Source organism: Nomascus leucogenys, chromosome 2 (genome assembly GCF_006542625.1).
Source record: "Nomascus leucogenys isolate Asia chromosome 2, Asia_NLE_v1, whole genome shotgun sequence".
Taxonomy (NCBI): Eukaryota; Metazoa; Chordata; class Mammalia; order Primates; family Hylobatidae; genus Nomascus; species Nomascus leucogenys.
The window spans coordinates 123,951,661-123,971,954 of record NC_044382.1 but is presented as its reverse complement, the minus strand read 5'-3'; the positions used below and the strand labels follow the sequence as shown (position 1 = coordinate 123,971,954).

The 20,294-nt window shown below is 39.6% G+C and overlaps 1 protein-coding gene across 1 annotated transcript in view; it reads right to left on the bottom strand.

The window, feature by feature from the left end:
• Nucleotides 1-18,950, bottom strand: part of LVRN (laeverin) — a 65,082-nt gene extending 46,132 nt beyond the window's left edge. The window contains exon 1 of the mRNA XM_030823444.1: nucleotides 18,078-18,950. Coding sequence (XP_030679304.1) covers nucleotides 18,078-18,772 — 695 coding nt within the window. The 5' untranslated portion in view covers nucleotides 18,773-18,950. The remainder of the gene's footprint in view (nucleotides 1-18,077) is intronic.
• Between the last annotated feature and the right edge of the window lie 1,344 nt (nucleotides 18,951-20,294).

Genomic DNA, 20,294 nt, shown 5'->3' with positions numbered 1-20,294 from the left:
TACAGCTGACCACAGATTAAACATGAGTCATATTTGTCTCCCCAGTAAATTTGAAACTGCTAGAAATGAGAGGTGATGTAGCTTTTTCTTCTGTATCATTTATAATAGTTGGCAAAAATCTGGGTTCACAGCAATTGTGTAAGTATTTGTTTAGTCAAGAACTAATATAAAATAGAAGCAGCATGATATCAGTATATGCAAAAGAATATAAAGTACCTTGGCAGAGTTTGTTATACTGGCATTTGTTTTATGGTTTTGGTTACTGTCTTTAAGGGGATGGGACAAAGTAGAGAAAATTCAAGCCATTGACAATATAGCGGAAAGAACAGGCGTGAACAGGAAATTTAGCCACCTGAGTTCTTGCTCGGAATCTGTAAAGACTGTTGCGTAACTTTGGGAAAGTTGCTTTATATGGCACTTAAATTTTCTATAAAATATAGATGATCTCTAAGTCCACTCAGAACTCTAAAACGGTGATTCTAAGAAAGATTAAGATATCCAGCAGGATGGAAAAAGAGCCCATGAGTCATCTAAAGTTGAGAGAAACCCCTTCCAGGTTCATGCATGGCGTTCAGGAGGTCTTTGAGCCCTCTGAAATTATAGGATATTTTGTACAACCAGTGGCATATTAAAAAATACATGCTTATGTATTTTTTAAAAGCCAACAAATGCCTATTGTCTTTGTAACAGAAACTATAGGAAGTAAAGCTTGATCATAAGTTCTCAGCTGCCATAACCTCACAAAGCTTATGAATCTCAAAGAGGCTGCAAGGTGGGGAGTGGAGAGAAAATTAGACTCTTTAAGGAAGCAGGAAACTTTTATTTTACAGGTTCCAAAAGTGAACCTGGATCGTAAAAGCAGGTGGAGACGCCAGCTTAAAGAGTCACCACTTCAGCAAATCAAACATCAAGCAAGCATCTTCCAATTCCATGATTCAGGTCTCCAAATAAGTAAAATAAAGTCTCTCAAATTTAATTCAACTATTTCCCTCCCTCGTTTTATGCAAACAAACCAAAAGTTAGCGGAAAATCCCTACAACACACAGCCTTTGGCTCTCAACCTTAACTGCAAAAGTCAAGTCTAACCAGTAGCACATATGATCTAGTTATGCCACCTCTGAGAACCTCACAGTGGTGTTTCCTTCCCTTTTCTCTGTGCTTTGGACTCAAGCAACCCTGTAAAGATATTTTGACCTCAGAAAATAGAACCATCCACCACCCTTTCCTCCCTTCAAATCTCACTGAAACATGCTATTATGGTGTCCATTAAGTCTGTGTTTAGAATGGTCAGCTGGTGAGGGAGTTAATTTGGGAGAATTTGTCTCTTTGTAGGTCAGTACTGCAGAGCAACTTTCCTGCCCTCTTGTCTGGAAAGAGAATCATGGACTCACTGTTTTCTTGTGCTGGAAGTGGATCATGGACTCACTGCTTTCTTTGCGGTCAAGAACCACATGACACCCTTGGAGAATAAACCTACTACAACATAAAAAAAAACTACTACATCCACTCAGTAAGCTATTTCATTCCAAATTATTTTATGAACTTTGTATGTCTACAGCTCTAGTTAACAAGTGCTGAATAGCATAGCTGGTCAAATATTAAATAAAACTCTTAGGCAAGTTGTCCCCCCACACAGTTTTTTTTTTAACACAATAACACACTCAGAAATCAAAATGTTTAGTAGAGCCAGATGTTACACTACTGGACTGTGGTTCAAGGGTTGGCTTATGAATCATGTTTGTTTATTACTTGTGTAATAGAATCTGAAAACTGAAGTTTTCACCAGGCAACAAAATATAATAGATGTAAAATTCCAGAGAAAGGTGCCAAAACATGTTATGAAGATTTTCAAAATAAATGGCCTTGAGAACCTGGGTATGCCTGTTGGGCTTCTCGGCTACATGAGGGCCCCAGAAGAAGGGTCAGAGAATGGAGACAAAGAGATCAGAGAAGATACCTCTTGATGGAGGGGAGGGGGAAGCATTATTTTGCCAAGCTTTCCATGCTCTCAGGGAGTTGGGAGGAGGGGCAAACTTCTAACTATGGGCTTGGAGGAGAGAATCCCTCAGAGAGCAGTGAAAGTGTTTCCTGAGGCTGAAAGGCTTAGAAGCCCAACTTACTTTTGAGAAAGATGAAATTGATGGTATGGCCAAGGTCTAACTCCTACCAGGTGGGGATCTAAAAGGCATGAGAATGGCTGACTTCTTTGGAGTGCTGCTGCCTTGGGACTTATGCCAGTCCCAGGCCATGGAGGCATGAGTGTTCCTCGCAAGAGCTGTGTGCCCTACCAAACAAAGTGAGCCAATATGGGGACTGTCTTGGGTTATTCCAGTAGAGCCACCTGGAGGAGGCTGGAGGAGCTTTGAGACATGCTGCTTGGTGTCTAGGGGCTAAGGAAGAAGTCATGGTGACTATCAGAACAAAGAAATAGAAGTTGCTGAGTCAAGGAAATTGTAGAAAAAGAGGGGAAACACTGAAGAATCCAGGAAAATGACACCTCAAGGGGAAAATGCATCTGTAAGACCAGAATGAGACCAAATGACAACAGTGCCAGCTCAAGTAAGAAGTCCTATGCATCACCTCTGCCTGTCACCCCCAGCCCCATGGACCCCCATGGAATCAAAATAGCAGCTATCAAGATAGGCAAAAAAGAGAAGAAACGTGAGGTAAAGAAAAGAAGAAGGACTACCACCCTCTACCTTACTGCAGGCTTCCATCCTAAAATCCAGCCCAAGAGTAGGGAGTGGAGGATAGGAGAAAATGGAGGTGGGAGAGAAGGAGGTTTAATAGTAAATTAAGTTCAAAGGTTTGAATATTACACAGAACTGGATTTTCTAATTTTCTCATCTAACTTATTTGTGACTTAGTTACTGTAGATCACCTGTCACCTAAGAATAAGCAGGAACTTATACGCTCCTGGAGTCCTCATGCAGAGCAGAAAAGTTACCCCACAGACTAAATTTCCCACTGTAAAAGGACAATGGAAAAACAAAGTTGTGTTTTTACTAATCTATAAGCTGTGCTTTTTCAATATGCTAGCTGTACCCATTTTCAAAAGACACAGGATCTGAATCTTTGCTGTGCAAAACCATCTCCCAGAGAGAACTGCTCAGCCACATGAAATATGTGGGTTTGACACCTTTATAGGATAATGAAATGACATTTTCCTCTGTGACACCAGCATCATGTGTCTGGCACTTGAGTTCTCCAACCTTGTTTTGAGACTTACAAATTCTTTTCCTAATACTGCTCAAATTTCTCTCTTATGTGTCATACCCTAATCACCATGCCAGATTTCCTAGCATAAACAGCAACTGCAAGGAAGTCTGTTTCTATTATCTGTTCACTCTGTCTATACCTGCACAAAATCATGGATTTTAATCATGCTGCTTTCACCTTTATTTGGCCCCCCAAAATATCCTAATTTTCACCAACTATTTCACACTTTCCTTATTTGATCTTGATCTTTCTATCTTCATTTCCTTAAATATCTTCCAGTTCCTTCTTTTCTTTAATCAAGAGAATGCTAGAATCAAAAATGCAAGAAGTATTCTGGGAATCTTTGAACAAAAGTGGGATTATATGAGTTCTCTTATTAAATCACAAAAGTGAAGAGACCTTAAAGAGTCCCACCATCTTAATTTACAGTTGTGAAAACTGACTCCCCAGGAGTTTATGCAACTGATTAGACGACCAGCAAGTGCACAGTGGTACCAGAATCAGGGCTCCAGGTCCCAAGCCTGGGGTCCTTTCCAATGCACTGCCTGCTTTGAAGTACATAACGTAATAAATACTAAAACTAAACTAAACTAAGATATCATGAAGACGACTAGAGATTAACTTTATAATTAATAGCATTCCCAAATCTAAAGATAATGAGACTTCTGTTTGCCACCACAAGGGAGTAACATAGGCTCAAATTAGCCTTCTGCTGAAAACAGTTTTAAAACCTGACAAAATACATAAAATAACTATTTTAGACATAAGATAACCAGAAGCACAGGACTGTGATCCTCAAGAGAAGAGAAACAAGCAATGCAAACGCTACAATTACCCTGTTTTTCTGCCTTGAAGCAGTTTTTAAACTGCAGCACAGGAAGGGGAAACTGAAACAATTCAGTGGTCTCACTGCGTTGAAGAGACAGACGTTAGAGTTCAGGGACACCTAGACAGCTAGAATTTGCAGAGTAGAGTATAAGAGAAGAGGTAACTATGCAAAGAAATACTTCCAGAAATCTGTATAGGATTCCCCTCAAGTCTTTGGACAAATATTAATCGTCATGAGGTCAGGCAAAGAGAAGCTGTTGGGAAAAGAATAAGTACCAGGGAAGGGTAAGCTGAACACTTCCCAGAGTTCACATACTGTTTGGAGTTGTTGGAATTTTCTCAAGCCAGAGTATTGAAACCAGAGGGAGACCAGATGGGTGATGCCTGAATAGTGCGCTAAAGCAGCCCTAGAGTAAAGGCTTCTTTAGAGTCACTCTCAAAGAGCTTAAAAACATGGCTCAAGAGAATCAAACAAGAATCAACAGGATCACCAAGTAACTTCAGTTACTATCCAAAAGGGCCAGCATTCTCTAAGCAATATAACTAAATCCAGCATCCAACAACATAAAAATTTAAATGTCAGGCATTCAATAAAAAATGAGAAAATACCCAAACATTTGGAAAGCAAATAATGCAGTTCTAAATAACACAGGAGTCAAAGATGAAATCAAAATGGAAATTAGAAAGTATTCTGAACTTTCAAAAAAAAGATAAAAACAACATAACATCATTTGTGGCATGGCATTAAAGCAATAGTCAGTGGGAAATTTATAATATTAAATGCCAATATGAGAAATAAAAGGGTCTTAAAGTAATGAGTTTGTGTCAACCATAGTATAGAAAAAGCAAAAATAAAGCTCAAAGTAAGAAGAAAGGGGATAATAAAGATCAAAATACAAATCGTTGAAATAAAAAACAGAAAATCAATAGAGAAAATCAATGAAGCCAAAAACTGGTTCTACAAGAAGATTAGTAAAATAGATAAATCTTGACACCAGTCCTACAACAGCATGATCAGGTAGTGCAGAGCTGGTCAGATGCACTTATTCTCATCTAACAAAAAGTAGGAGCCAATGCCGTTATCTGGGTGGTTGCTATCTGGCGAAGCTCAAAAGTATCCTGAGCACCAGAGAGGAGGTTGGCAGAGGAACTGAATCAAAGAGGTTGTGAAGGATATAGGGGTGGCAGAAGTGGGGACCGAAGAGACCCATCTAAACCCCTGGAGGCTGTGGCCGCTAGTCACTGGGAGCCACTGCTCTGTTTCGGATTAAAGAACAACTTAGTTGGTGTGGTGATCAGTCATGGTGGGTCAAAAACAAAGGATAGCCAAAGCACAACAAACATCAAAATCCAGATAAAGAAAAGGACATCTGGAATCATTAGTCAACGTTTTTGGCAGCAAGGCGATGCAAACAAAAGCAAAAGTAGTAATAGATAAATGTGTTTTTTAAAAAACAAATTACAATCCAGAATGCAGAACTGATTTATCACCAATTGGAAAAACCTTTTACAAAGAGTCAACAACAAGTTCAATATTCCAAGGGCAATTAGACAACTGGAGGAAGGAAAATTTTAATATAATGTGTGATGACTTGAAAAATGGTAAGAAACGTCCTATCCCCAATCCTAGTTGCACATTTGACGATGCCTTTCAATGTTATTCTGAAGTTGTGGAAAACATTAAAAAGGCAGGTTTTCAAAAACCAACACCTATTCAGTCACAGACACGGCCAATTGCTCTGCAAGGAAAAGATCTTACAGGGGTAGCCCAGACTGGTACAGGAAATACATTATGCTATTTAATGCCTGGATATATTCATCTGGACTTCCAACACATAGAGGAAAAAGGAATAGACCCGCATGTTAGTCCTTATGCCCACTCAGGAGCTAACTCTTTAAGTGGAAGCTGAGTGATACAATAAAAGTTTAGAAGTATTGGTGTATATGGTGGTGGAGATGGAGACAAACAAATAGAAGACCTTAGGAAAGATGTTGATATCATAATTGCAACTCCCCAAAGAGTGGATGATCTGCAAATGAATAACTTTGTCAGCCTGAGAAGTGTAACCTACTTGGTTTTAGATGAAGCAGACAAGATGCTGGACATGGGGTTTGAACCCAAGATAATGAAGATTTTGTTAGATGTGCGCCCAGATAGGCAGAATATTATGACCAGGCAACTTGGCCATATTCAGTTCATTGACTCATACAATCTTATTTGAAAGAGCCCATGCTTGTCTATGCTGGTACACTGGATCTGGTTGCTGTTAAGTTTAGTGAAGCAAATATAATGATCACCATAGAGGAAGAAAAATGAATTTATATCCAAAGTTTTCTAGATAGTATTTCACCCAGAGACAAAGTGATTATCTTCGTTTCCCAAAAGGCAGTTGCAGATCATTTATCAAGTGACCTAATACTTGGAAATATATCAGTAGAGTCTTTGCATGATGATACAGAACAGAGAGATTGGTCGGGAGAGAGCATTAGAGAATTTTAAAATAGGTCAAGTGAATATCAATTGCTACTGACATAACATCCTGAGGTCTTGATGTCCATGATATTACAGTTATCTATAATTACAATTTTCCATGGAACACTGAAGAATATGTACACTAAATAGGGTGCACAGGAAGAGCCGGAAGGACTGGAGTGTCAATTACACGTGTGACTAGAAATGATTGGAGGGTTGCCTCCAAATTGATTAATATTTTGGAAAGAGCAAACCAGAGTGTTCCAAAGGAGTTTGCATCAATGGCTAAGAGACACGAGGCACATCAACAACTAAAAAGGAAATGAGAAGACTTCAAGGCACGCCCAAGAAGTTTTATTAAGATCTTTTGTTGAAAAGTGTTACTAGCTTACCAGACATAAAACTTTAATAACACATATACTTTCAAATGCCTGCTTTCTTAAACTAGGTTTTATTGGTACTTATATGGCAATCAGCATTACCTCTAAGAGTTTTTAACATAATAAATTGTTAGGTGTTACTCTTTTACTGTTACCTAAAGTCTAGTGAATGTATCTTTAGAGTTGGTAGGTGTATAGATTGGTATAACCTCCTACGAACAACTTGGTAATGTATAAATTATAAATACATAGGCCTTTCGATCTGGCAATTTCTCTTCTAGGAATGCATTCTACAACTATGTCTGCAATATTTGTAGCATCAAAAGACTAACTGAAATGTCTAGAAAGAGACTAGATGAAGTATTAAAGGCAAAGAACTTTCTACTATGATGGTGGACTGAGCTAAAACAGGAAACCTTACCTCCTACTTCCAGCTCAACAGTAATGCTAGATAAAATATTATTGAAAAAGGTGTTCCCAAAGCTGGGTTATGAACGGGGGCTTATTATATTCTGTATATGTTTAAAGAATTTTCCATAACAAAAAGTCCATATTTACCAGCCTGAAAAAAAGATAAATCTCAAGGCAGACCAAATAAACTTATTGAATATTAGAAGTAGAAGAAACCTATGAAAGCTGAAGAAACTGTTTAGACAACTAGTAAGTGGTAGAGTGGTACTAGATAAGGGCTCCAGCTCCCAAAGAGAGAAGACAAAAATTTCCAATATCAGGAATAAAAGAGGTGATGTCACTACAGAGTTTATAGATGTTTAAAATAATAAGGAAATATTTTGAACAATTTTGTACTTATACATTTAGCAACTTTGATTAAATGGATAAGTTCCTAGAAAGACACAAACTACCACAGTTTACTCATAAAGAAATAGATAACCTAAATAGCCCTGTATCTATTAGATAAATTTAAGTCATAGTTAAAAACCATTCCACAAAGAATTTCCAGGCCCAGATAGCCTCATGGGTGAAATTCAATCAGATGGTTAAAGAAGAATTATTACCAATTTTATATAAATTCTTTCTGAAAATCAAGGAAAAGGGAATACTTCTGAATGCATTATTTGAAGCCAGTGTTACTTTGACATCGAAGCTGGACAAATACATTGCAAGAAAACTACAGCTACAAGTCAATAACTCCCACGAACATAGAGCAAAAATTCTAAGCAAAATTTTAGCAAATCAAATCCAATAATATATTAAAAGGCTAATGCATCAAGAACAACTGGAATTTATTTCAAGAATTCAAGGTAGACTGGGTGCAGTGGCTCATACCTGTAATTCAAACAGTTTGGGAGGCCAGGGGAGATGGATTGCTTGAGCTCAGGAGTTTAAGACCAGCCTGGGCAACATGGCAAAACCCTATCCCTACTGAAAATACCAACAAATTAGCTAGGCATGGCAGTATGTGCCTGTAGTCTCAGCTACTCAGGAGGCTGAGGTGGGAGAATCACCTGAGCCCTGGAAGTCAAGGCTGTAGTGAGCTGTGATTGCACCACTGCACTCCAGCCTGGGCACCAGAAGTGATACCCTGTTTGAAAAATAAAATGCAAGGCTAGTTTATCATTAGAAAATCAATGTAATTTACCATATTAACAAATTAAATAATAAAAACGATATAATCATCTCAAAAGATGCACAATACACATTTGATAAAATATGACATCCACTCCTGATCATAGCTCTTGGAAAATTATAAATAAAGGGAAACATTCTCAACCTAATGAAAAGAATCTACCAAAAAAACCTTACAGGAAAAATCATAATTAATAATTAATGATGGAAGACTGAATGCTTTCACTCTACAATAAGAAATGAGACTAGAATATCTTTACTTACTTTTTCTATTCAATGTTGTATTAGAGGCTCTAGTCATTGAAATAAGGCAAGAAAAATAAATAAAAGGCATTGAAACTAAAATAGAAGTAAAACTGTCTTTATTCAAGACAGTATGACAACCTATGTAGAGAATTTAATGGAAAATTAAAAGCTTTTCTTTTAAATAAAAGGATGCTAAATGAAGAAGTGATTTAGCAAAGTTGTAGCATACAAGGTCAACAAGCAAAAATTAATTAGCAACAATTGGAAATTGGAATTTAAAAAAATATCATTAACAATAGATATTTAAAATATAAAATACCTAGGAATGAATCTGACAAAATATGTGCAAGATATATACAGTGAAAAATATAAAACCTGAATTCATAAAACAGTTATGAACATATTTTTCAGTTGTGGCTTGTCTTTGTATTCTTTTAACAGTGTCTTTCAAACAGCAGAAGTTTTACATTTTAATGAAGCTCAGTTTATCAATGTTTCCTTATAGATATCAAACTTTTGGTGGTGTATCTATGAAAACATTGTCTATCCCAAGCTCATACAAACTTTCAGCTGAATTCGTAAAAATACTTGAATTTACAACTGAATTCATAAAAAGGCTTATACATGAATATTCCTGGAAGCTTTATTTGTAACAGCTCAAAACTGAGTAAAGAAGACCTAAATAAGTAGAGAGATATACCACGTTTATGGGTTAGAAGATTCAATATTTTTAACATTTGAATTCTCCTCAAATTTTTCTGTAGAGTCAACATAATCTCAGTCAAAATCCCAGCAGGTGCTTTTTTTTCTTTATTTAATAGATATTAACAAGCTAATTCTAAAATTAATATGGAAATGCAAAGGACCTAGAATATCCTAAATAACTGGAAAAAAGTTGGTAGATGAATAATACCTAGTTTCAAGATTTACTATAGAGCTACAGTAATCAAGACAATACAGAATTGGCATAAAAATACACAAATGGATCAATAGAACAGACTAGACAATCAAAAAATATACCCACATATATATGAAAAACTGATTTTTCTACAAAAGTGCAGACACAATTCAGTACAGATAGCACAGACTTTTTAACAAATGGCAGTGGTACAATTCAATGTCCATAGGCAAAAAAACTCTTTAATCCATACCTCACACCATATGAAAAAATTAACTCAAAATGGATCGTACATCTAACTATAAAACTTCTGAAAGAAGGCATAGAAGAAAATTTGTATGAGCTTGGGATAGACAATGTTTTCATAGATACAACAAAAGCTTGATATGTATAAGGAAACATTGATAAACTGAACTTCATTAAAATGTAAAACTTCTGCTCTTTGAAAGACACTATTAAAAGAATACAAAGACAAGCCACAACTGAAAAATTATTTGCAAATCATGTATTTGAGAAAAGGTCCTCTCTAAATTCAACAATAAGAAAACAGCCCAAGAGAAAAATGGACTGAAGATTTTATCAGACACTTTGCTAAAATAGATGGATGACAAATAGTTACAGAAAATGATACACAACATTTTTAGTCATTGGGAAAATATATAGTAAAACTGTAATGAAGAACACTATACACCTATTAGAATGGATAAAATGAAAAAGTCTGGCAATATCAAGTGCTGGTAAGGATTTGGAACAACTAGAATTCTCCCATACATTGATAAAAATTTTAAATGACCAAACTCCTTGGAAAACAGTTTTGCAGTTTCTTAAAAACTAAATATTCATATGATCTAACCACTCCACTCTTAGGTATTTACTCAAGAAAAATGAATTGATAAAAAGACTTGTATATGAGTATTCCTGGAAGCTTTATTTGTAAACAGCTCAAAACTGAAAACAACCCAAATGTCTTGGTAATTTGTTGGATAAACAAATTGTGTTATATCAATACAATGAAATGCTATCAGTAATACAAAATAACTGCTACACACAAAAAGAATGTATTTCAGATGGGCGTGGTAGCTCACACCTGTAATCCCAGCACTTTGGGAGGCCAAGGCGAGTGGATCACAAGGTCAGAAGATCGAGGCCATCTTGGCCAACGTGGTGAAACCCCATCTCTACTGAAATACAAAAAAAAAAAAAAAAAAATTAGGCAGGCGTGGTGGCGCATGCCTGTAATTCCAGCTACTTGGGAGGCTGAGGCAGGGGAATTGCTTGAACCCATGAGGCGGAGGTTGCAGTGAGATGAGATTGCGCCGCTGTACTCCAGCCTGGTGACAGAGCAAGACTCCATCTCAAATAAAAAAAAAAAAAAAAAATGTATTTCAAAGTAATTCTACCGAACAAAAGAAGTTAGACATGAGGGTATATATTGTATGATTCTATTCATATAAAACACTACAAAATGCAAATTAATCTACAGAAAGCAAATCCAAAGTTGCCTGAAGATAAGAAGGTTACAGTGATGTAGAAAGGAGAGATTATAAAGAGCAGAAGAAACTTTTGGACGTGATGAATACGTTTATTAATGTTGATTGTAGGGGTGGTTTCACCACCACATATGTATATGGATGACAAAACTTATCAAGTTTTATACTTTAAATATGTGCAGTATATTTTATGTCAGTTATAGTTTAATGAAGCTGTTTTAAAAATCATTAGAAATATAAAGAAGCAAGAAAATGTGCATGATAACCCAGGAAAAAGAAGTCAATAGAAACAAAACAAAAAATGACAGAGATGCTAAACTTAGCAGACAAGAACATTAAAACAGCTATTATAAATATATCTAATATGCTCAAGGATATTAAAAATCAACATTACGAAGAACGGTATGAAAGATATAAGAATGTAGAAATGTTAAAGATAAAAATTACAATATCTTTTTTTTTTTTTTTGTGATGGAGTCTTGCTCTGTCGCCCAGGCTGGAGGGCAGTGGCACAATCTCAGCTCACTGCAACCTCCACCTCCCAAGTTCAACCGATTCTTCTGCCTCAGCCTTATGAGTAGCTGGGATTACAGGTGCATGCCACCACACCTGGCTAATTTTTTTTCATATTTTTAGTAGAGACGGGGTTTCACTGTGTTAGCCAGGATGGTCTCGATCTCCCAACCTCGTGATCCACCTGCCTCGGCCTCCCAAAGTGCTGGGATTTTAGGCCTGAGCCACCATACCAGGCCAAAAATTACAATATCTTAAATAACAATTTCACTGGATGACACTAAAAGCAAACTAAACACTGCAGATAAAAATAATTAATGAAATTGAAAATGAAACAATGGGAACTATCCAAAATCAAACACACAGAGAAAACATACTAAAAAACAATGAAAAGAACCTCAGGACCTGCCTGTAATGTCAGGCAGCCTAATAGGTAATTGGGGTCCCAGAATAAGAGGAGAAAAAAAGTACGAAACAGGAAAAAAAAATTAATAATGGCTGAAAGTTTTTCCAAATGTGAAGAAAACCTTAAACCCACAGATACAAGCTCAGCGAATCCCAAAACAGGATAAACCAGGGCTCTTTTATTTCCTTAAGAATGAGAACTAAGACGCTTCCTCCTGTACACAAAGGCCATATTGAGAAAGGGGAGAGAAAGAGGAGACCTCTTAGAAGGAGAAGACTTTTTGAATTCATCAGATGGTATGACTTGTAAACCATTCCTTCGTAATAGTCAAGGCTCAGTGGTTTCCACTGGGGATGGGGCCCTCATCTGGGCTATTGCTTGAATGGCCAGTCCTCTGAGCCTGGCTGCAATTCCTTTGGAAGTCACATCTTGGATAACCACTCACACTCTATAGAACTTTCCTCCATGGGACTTTGTTTAATTGCATATCCCAGCTTGGCCTCCTTCCTTTCTCAGTCACACTTGCCCATTCTCCAGCTCATTTTTCCTGGGAATACTTACTGAAAAATTACTTTCATAGAAAAATTTGTCTGAGGGTTATACCATCAGAAGGAGGAGGGTAGAAAGTAAAGACTCTTACTTTCTCCATTTGTTCCTTTGTCTGTCTTCCCCCACCTTCCTCCCTGCATTAGAAGGGGCTGTCCACTCTCCTCTACTATACAGCAAGGGCTCTTATCAAAAAGGGTGGGGGACCAGATGGGCACCTGTCCTTCTAGCTAGTCAGGAGGCTGAGACAAGAGGATCACTTGGACCTGAGAGTTCGAGGCTGCAGTGAGCTATAATTGTGCCCCTGCATTCCAGTCTCAGTGACAGAGTGAGATCCCATCTCTGAAAAAAAAAAAAAAAAAAAAAAAGAAGGGTGGGGAACTAAGGCTGGCTCGATATTTTCAAAAATCAATCAATATAATACCCATATTAACAGGCTCAAGAAGAAAAAACATCACATGATTATACCAATTTATGCAGAAAAAGTGTTAGAAAAATTCAACATGCATTCATGCAAAAGAAACTCTCGAAAAAAATATAAATAGAAGACAACTTTCTCAACTTGATTAAAACTATATACAGAAACCTACATTTAATATTATCCTCAGTTGTAAATGCTAAAAACTTTCCCCCTAAGATGAGGAGAAAAAAGCAAGAATGTTCATTCTTACCACTCATGTTTAACATAGTGCTGGAAGTTTTAGCCAACACAATAAGGCAGGAAAAGAAAATAAATGGCAGATAGATTGAAACTGAAGAAATAAAACTGTCTGTATTTGTCGACAACATGATGATCTATGTAGACAATTCCAAAGGCTCTACAAAATAAAACACACAAAGCTCTAGATCTCATGAATTCAGCAAGCAGACAGGATACAAGATCAACATACAAAGCAGTATTTCTATACAGTAGCGACAGACATGTAGAAAACCAAAATTAAACATATAATACCATTTACTATTTCTGAAATAAACAAATATTTAAGTGTGAATCTAACAAAACATGTAGGATTTGTATGCTAAAAATGATAAAGTTCTGATGAAATCAAAGATCTAAATAAATGGACATTTCATGCTCATAGAATGGAATCTTAAGGATAGCAAAGCCATCAATTCTCCCTAAATTTACATAAAGGTTTAACATAGGTCCTATCAAAATCCTAATAAGATTTTTAGTAGCTATATATAAGAATATGATAAAATACATAAGGAAAGGCAAAGGAACTAAAATAGTTAAAACAATTCTAAAAAAAGAAGACAATGTCAAGACTTATTGTATAGCTACAGTAAGCAAGACTATGTAGTACTGGCAGAGGAATCAACACCTATGTTGACAGAAAAGAATAGAGAATCCAGTAATAGTGGGGCCAACTGATTTTTGACAAAGGTGCAAAAGCAATTCAATAGTGGGAGGATAGTCTTTTCGGCAAATGATGCTGGAAAAATGGATATCCATAGGCAAAAGAATTAACCTCAACCTAAACATAACATCTTAAAAAATTATCTCAAAGTGGATTATAGATTTAAATATAAAACACTTTCGGAAGACAACATAGAAAATCTGCAGAACCTAGGGCTTGGTGAAGAGTTCTCAGGCATGGCACCAACAGCATGATCCATTAAAAAATAGACAAATTGGACTTCATCAAAATTAAATTAAAACTTTTATTTAAAACTTTTATTCTCTGAAAGACCTTATTAAGATGACGAAAAGACAAGCTATAGGCTGGGAGAACATATTTGCAAACCATATATATCTCACAAAGGACTTAGATCTAGAATATAGAAAGACCTTCCAGAATTCAACAGTAAAAAATAAAATCTACTAGAAAATAAGAAAAGACATGAAGAGACATTTCACTGACTGATATACAGATGACAAATAAGCACACAAAAAGATGTTTAACATCATTAGTCATTGGAGACATGCAAATTAAAACCACAATGAGATATTACCATACACCTATCAGGACAGCTAAAATATAGTGACAATACCAAATGATGGCCGTGATACAGAGAACATCTATCACTCATATATTGCTGGTAGGAGTATAAAATGGTATAGCCACTTTGAAAAACAATTTGGCAATTTCTTAAAACTAAACATGCAACTACCATATGATGCAGCAATAATGCTTGTGAACATTTGTCGCAGCGAAATAAATACTGTGTCCACACAAAAACCTGTACAAGTGCTTTGGGAGGCAAAGGTAGGAGGATCCCTTGGGGCCAGAAGTTTGAGGCTAGCCTGGGCAACAGAGAGGGACCCCACCTCTTAAAGAGAAAAACTTGTACACAATTATTCATAGAAGATTTATTTGTAAAACCAAAAACTGGAAACAACCAAAATAACCCTCAATAGATGAATGACTAAATAAACTGTCATACATCCATTCCATGGAATAGTACTTAGCAATAAAAAGACTCAAACTATTGATGTATACTCGGATGAATCGCAAGGGCATTTTGCTGAGTCAGAAAGGTCTAAAGGTCACATGCTATATAATTCCATTTATAGAACACTCTCAAAATGACAAAATTACAAAGATGGAGAACGGATTAGTGGTTGTCAGGGGTTAGAGATGATTAGGGAGTGGTACGAGTGCATATAAAGGAGAAGTACAGGAATGATCTTTAAGGTGGAACAGTTCTGTATCCTTACTGTGGTAGTTTTTGCACAAATATATGCATATGATGAATGACATAAAGACATATATATGCATAGTACCAATGTCAAATTGTTGCTTTTGATATTGTACTATAATTATGTAAGATAAACTAGATGAAGGGTACCTAGGACCTCTCTACATTATCTTTGCAACTTCTGGTGAATCTATAATTATTAAAAAAAAAAGTTAGAAAAAAGTATGAGATAGCGTATTAGTCCGTACTCATGCTGCTATGAGGAAATACCCAAGACTGGGTAATTTATAAAGTAAAGGGGTTTAATTGACTCACAGTTCTGCATGGCTGAGAAGGCCTCAGGAAACTTATACTCATGGCAGGAGATGAAGGGGAAGAAAGGTACTTTCTTCACAAGGCGGCAAGACAGACTGAGTGCAAGCGGGAGAAATGCCAGATGCTGATAAAACCATCAGATCTCATGAGACTCACTCAGTATCAGGAGAACAGCATGGCGGAAACCACGCCCATGTTCCAATTACCTCGCACCGGGTTATGGGAACTACAATTCAAGATGAGATTTGGGTGGGGACACAAAAAAACCATATGAGGTGCCAACAGTAGGCATCAGAATTATCTGAGACAATCATCAAAACATATAAATTTCTAAACTCCATTCTAAACTCACTGATCTATAATTTATTTTTGCTTGTTAAAAATTTTTAATTCTAGTAAAATACACATAACATAAAGTTTACCACTTCAACCATTTTTAAGTGTATAATAGTTCAGTAGTGTTAAGAACATTCACATTGTTGTCAACCTATCTCCAGAACTCTTATCATCTTACAAAACTAAAATCTATACCCATTAAGCAATAACTCCCCACTCCCCAGCTTCTGCCTTCTTCTCCTCTGAGAATCTTCTTAGACTCATATATACCAGGAACTTGGCAGATTCTGCGTTTAGATAACAAGGAAGCTGATCATAATGATAATCCGACCTAAGGATAGCAGTTACCACTGTCCAGGCTGTATGTGTCACTGTGTACTCCCTTTTTCATTTAATTCTCACAGTACTCTAATAGTTGACAGTTATTATATCTATTCCGTGAATCAGGAAACAGACTCAGAGAGGTTAAGAGACTAGCTCAATTCACACAGCTCAGGTTCAAACTCAGGCCTGCTGGGCTCCCAGAATCTGGCATACCACAAGCCATCCTTCTGTTGCAAGTTCCTCATGACCCTGGCTTCAAGCTTAACCTTAGGCGTCTTTTCCTTGTGGTTTCAGAAGCAGAGACCCAGAGAGTAACAACTCTTCCAAAACATCACAATTTTGGAGCTCTACCTTGGTTTATGCACATCTGCAGAACTTTATTAAGATTTCTTTCTGCTTGAATTTTAATGTTCTGAAAATACGGTTTCTAGTTAACACTAGAGTTAGCAACACAACAGAAAAATTGAATGGGACTTTCCTTTCCCATCTTTGCAAGCTTGTCTGGGCCACAGCCCCACTGAAACAGGATCAAGGAAGAGGTAGGTGAACAGAGGAGGATTTACTGACCTACAGTAAGAAGAAAAAAAAAAGTCAGATATGTAGGTAAAATGTTTCTATTTTTTCCTCTGAAATATTTTGCACCCTGACCTACACAGTAATTTCAAAAGATTCCTTCACAAGTTGAGTAACACACCATCTAAACAAGAAAATTTCAAAACTATTTTTTCAAGCATTGATGTATTTTTTAAAGAAAAACCAAGCATGCTGCCCTTAAAAACAAAAGTTATTATACATCCACTAGAGCAACTCTTTAAACTTATTTAAAAACCTTTGAAATTTTGAAAGTAGTGCAGGAGATGGTGTAGGGTGTAATTTAGTGGGATTCTTTCCCTCAGAGAACATCTGAGAACATTTTCTCTAATAATAAAGGGCAAAGTACATACAGTTGTGTACGGCTCAAATGCTCCACCAGTGTGAGTGGACAAAGAGATCGCCGGTTGGAAAAAAAATAAATTTTGATATCTCCCACTTAAGCTATTTCCCTGGCGTTCGCCGGAGGACAGTATTGTGATCTCAGAGGGTGGAAAGAGACAATTCTTCTTGTGCAGGGGCAGGAAACATTCCGTGTAGGAGATATTATCTCAAATGAGTGTAAAAAGAACACATGTCTGCATTTCTAACAAGCTCCTAGGTTACAGCTGCTGCTGGTCCAAGGACCAACATTTGAGAGGCAAGGGGTTTGTTGAATGGGGTGAAGAAACTTCCGGCTAGAGAGGAAAGGTGCTTTCTGAAGAAAACGATAAACTTCAGGGGTACCAGCGACCTAAAAAGGCACAGCAATAGAAACAAACGGGATGAGGAGATATAGGGTTGAAAACTGGCCAAGGGAAGGACCGCGGTCTCCGCCGTCTCTTTATTCGGAGCAAGGTCATAGCAAAAGGGAGAAAGGAGGCGCTCGCACTCTGTCTGGCTTTGAAAGAAAACGTCGCGGTGTGTGATGTTCCCCTTCCTGTGTCCAAGTGTTCTCATTGTTCAATTCCCACCTGAGTGAGAACATGTGGTGTTTGGTTTTTTGTCCTTGCCATAGTTTGCATTAGGAGATACACCTAATGGGTATATCTCTTAATGGGTGCAGCACACCAACATGGCACATGTATACATATGTAACAAACCTGCACGTTCTGCACATGTACCCTAGAACTTAAAGTATAATTAAATAAATAAATGAAAAGAAAAAAAGAAAACGTCGCAAGGGGATTCTTTGGAAAGGGCAGCAGACGCGCACCCGGACACGGTAGTCAGTTGGACCCGCAGCCTGCACCCGGACGCAGGGGCGGGGGCCGAGAGGGGCCCCGGGCTGTACAGCCCTTACCTGCGCTCGCCCTGGTCGGTGTAGACGTTGAGGAAGAGTCCCTGCCTGAGGTCTTCATTCACGAGGCCGGAGAAGCTGAGCTGCAGCTCGTAGCTGCTACCAGGTTTCAGGGGCTCACTGAGCTCCAACACCATGTATTCCGTGTCCAGCGCGAACCACACGTCGTCCACGGGCACGCGGCCCACTGTGGCGTTCCCAGTGCCCGGGAAAAGGGGGCCCCTCACCTCGGCGCGCTCGCAGTCCTGGAAGAGGCTATGCAGCAGCAGTCGAGAGGTGGCCATCGTGCAGCGCACCGTGATGTTCACGCGGCCAGTGAAGTGCAAAGACCCGGCCGGAAGCTCGTCGGGCCTCAGCCGCGGCCACAGCTCCAGATCGTAGTGCAGCGGCATGAGCCAGGGCGGCAGGCGTAGCTGGTCCCAGGGCCCCGGGGGTCGCCAGTCGCTCGGGGTGGTCGTCACCGCTAGCTCGCGTGCACTGCTGGGTTTCGGGGTCGGCGTCGGTTTCTGCCTGAGGGGAGGGGAAGACTCGGCTTCCGAGTCTCCGAGTCCAGGCAACTCCGACGGTGGGACGCGCTCGCAGTGGCCGTACAAGGCGGCGAGTACGGCTAGCGCCAGCAGGAGGGCGGCTACCAGCCCAGCCAGCAGCAGGGCCACCGCGCGGCTCACATAGAAGCCTGAGCTGGAAGGGGGCCCCATGGCAGGGACCGGGTTCGGGCGCGAGGCGGGAGCTCAGAGACTGTAGCAGCTGTCAAAACCCCGGCCAGGGTATTCAGTGCTGGGACCCCTGCCCCTCCTCTCTTGTATCGTGCCTCTTCCTCCTGGAAGAGCCTGGACGGAATGGAGCTCAGCAGACAGCGGTTTGGACCATGGCTTCCCCCTCCCAGCTAATCAGACACAGGTCCCAGCCTACCCACCCCCGCCCCCGGCCAGCGCCAGGGAAGAGGCGGACCTGGCGCACCCAGGCGCGTACCCCTTTGGGTTCGAAGAGAAAGACCCCACGGAAGACGCCTCCAGGGTTGGCGCGGGGAGGGGGCGGTCAAGCCAAACGAATCCGGACACCTTAAACGTGGATATTTGGATGAGGGATGTGCCCCGGCACGGTTTCAGGTGTTGTCGGAAAGGGGACAGGTACCTAGCACCTCTATCTCCAAGCCAGCGATAAGCTACCAGCAGCACCTCTATCTCCAAGCCAGCGATAAGCTACCAGCAACACACCTGCTCCACCGCCAGCTGGGGCTTCCTGTGCTAGGGGGTGGTGAGGGCTTGAGGACCAGGATATTTGGGAATGCGTTCGGAAACGACCCTGTAGGGCGTCGGCCGCGCCGTCAGAACAAATTTCTGGAGCCAAATGTGTGGCTCTAACTTCGCTTCCTAAATAAGCCCAGGAGGCATGCGGCCCAGGCAGCGAAGGCGAAGATGGAAACAACGTCCGGAGGCCCAGAACTTTCCCAGAGCTTAGGAAGCCAGGCTGGAGGAAGAAGCGACAAAAGTGCTAGGGAGCCTGGCGTCTGCGTCTCCCGGGTGAAGTGGGGTTCTGGGGCAGAGCAGGGTTAGGACCGCGTTACCACAGGAAGGAGCCTGGCGGGATGGTTTTTCTTAGCTCTGCAACTGCCGGGGGCCGGGGTTTCCCTTCCTGAAGCCGGCGGAGAGGCGACACCTGCTTTCAGCACCGACTCAAAGATATTATCAAGCAAAGATAATAAAACAACTCGGCGGCCAGTGTTTCCACCCAGAAATTCCTAGGCTGGAACTGGTTTTCCCGGCGGTACCCTAGTCGCTGAGGCTTTCACATGTTTGACATGGCATCTGTTTGCTATTTGGCTGGTGCCCCTGAGCGAATTCTTGGCCTCTGCGCTGGATCAGGAGTCTGCATTCGCGCACGCTGGGGAATTGGGAATGAGATTGAAAGCATCAGGAGGAACTGGGGACGGAAGGGAAGGTAGTTAGATCCCACTGCAGGCTGAAGATTTTAAACTATCCCGTCTTGAGACTCGTGTGTGTGTGTCTGTGTGTGTGTGTGTGTGTTACAGCGAAAATATAATAATTTTTCCATAGCAGCTATAAAACGGTGTTTGCTTTACTACTACTTCGACTGTATCTCACTCCCAATGAGGAAACCCGTTCGCCTGGGTTCAGAGATGGGGTAGACCACGGTGATTCTCCTGGGAAATGCGTGCTTTCTTCTTCCTCGAACTGAAGTGAATCACATGAACACCAC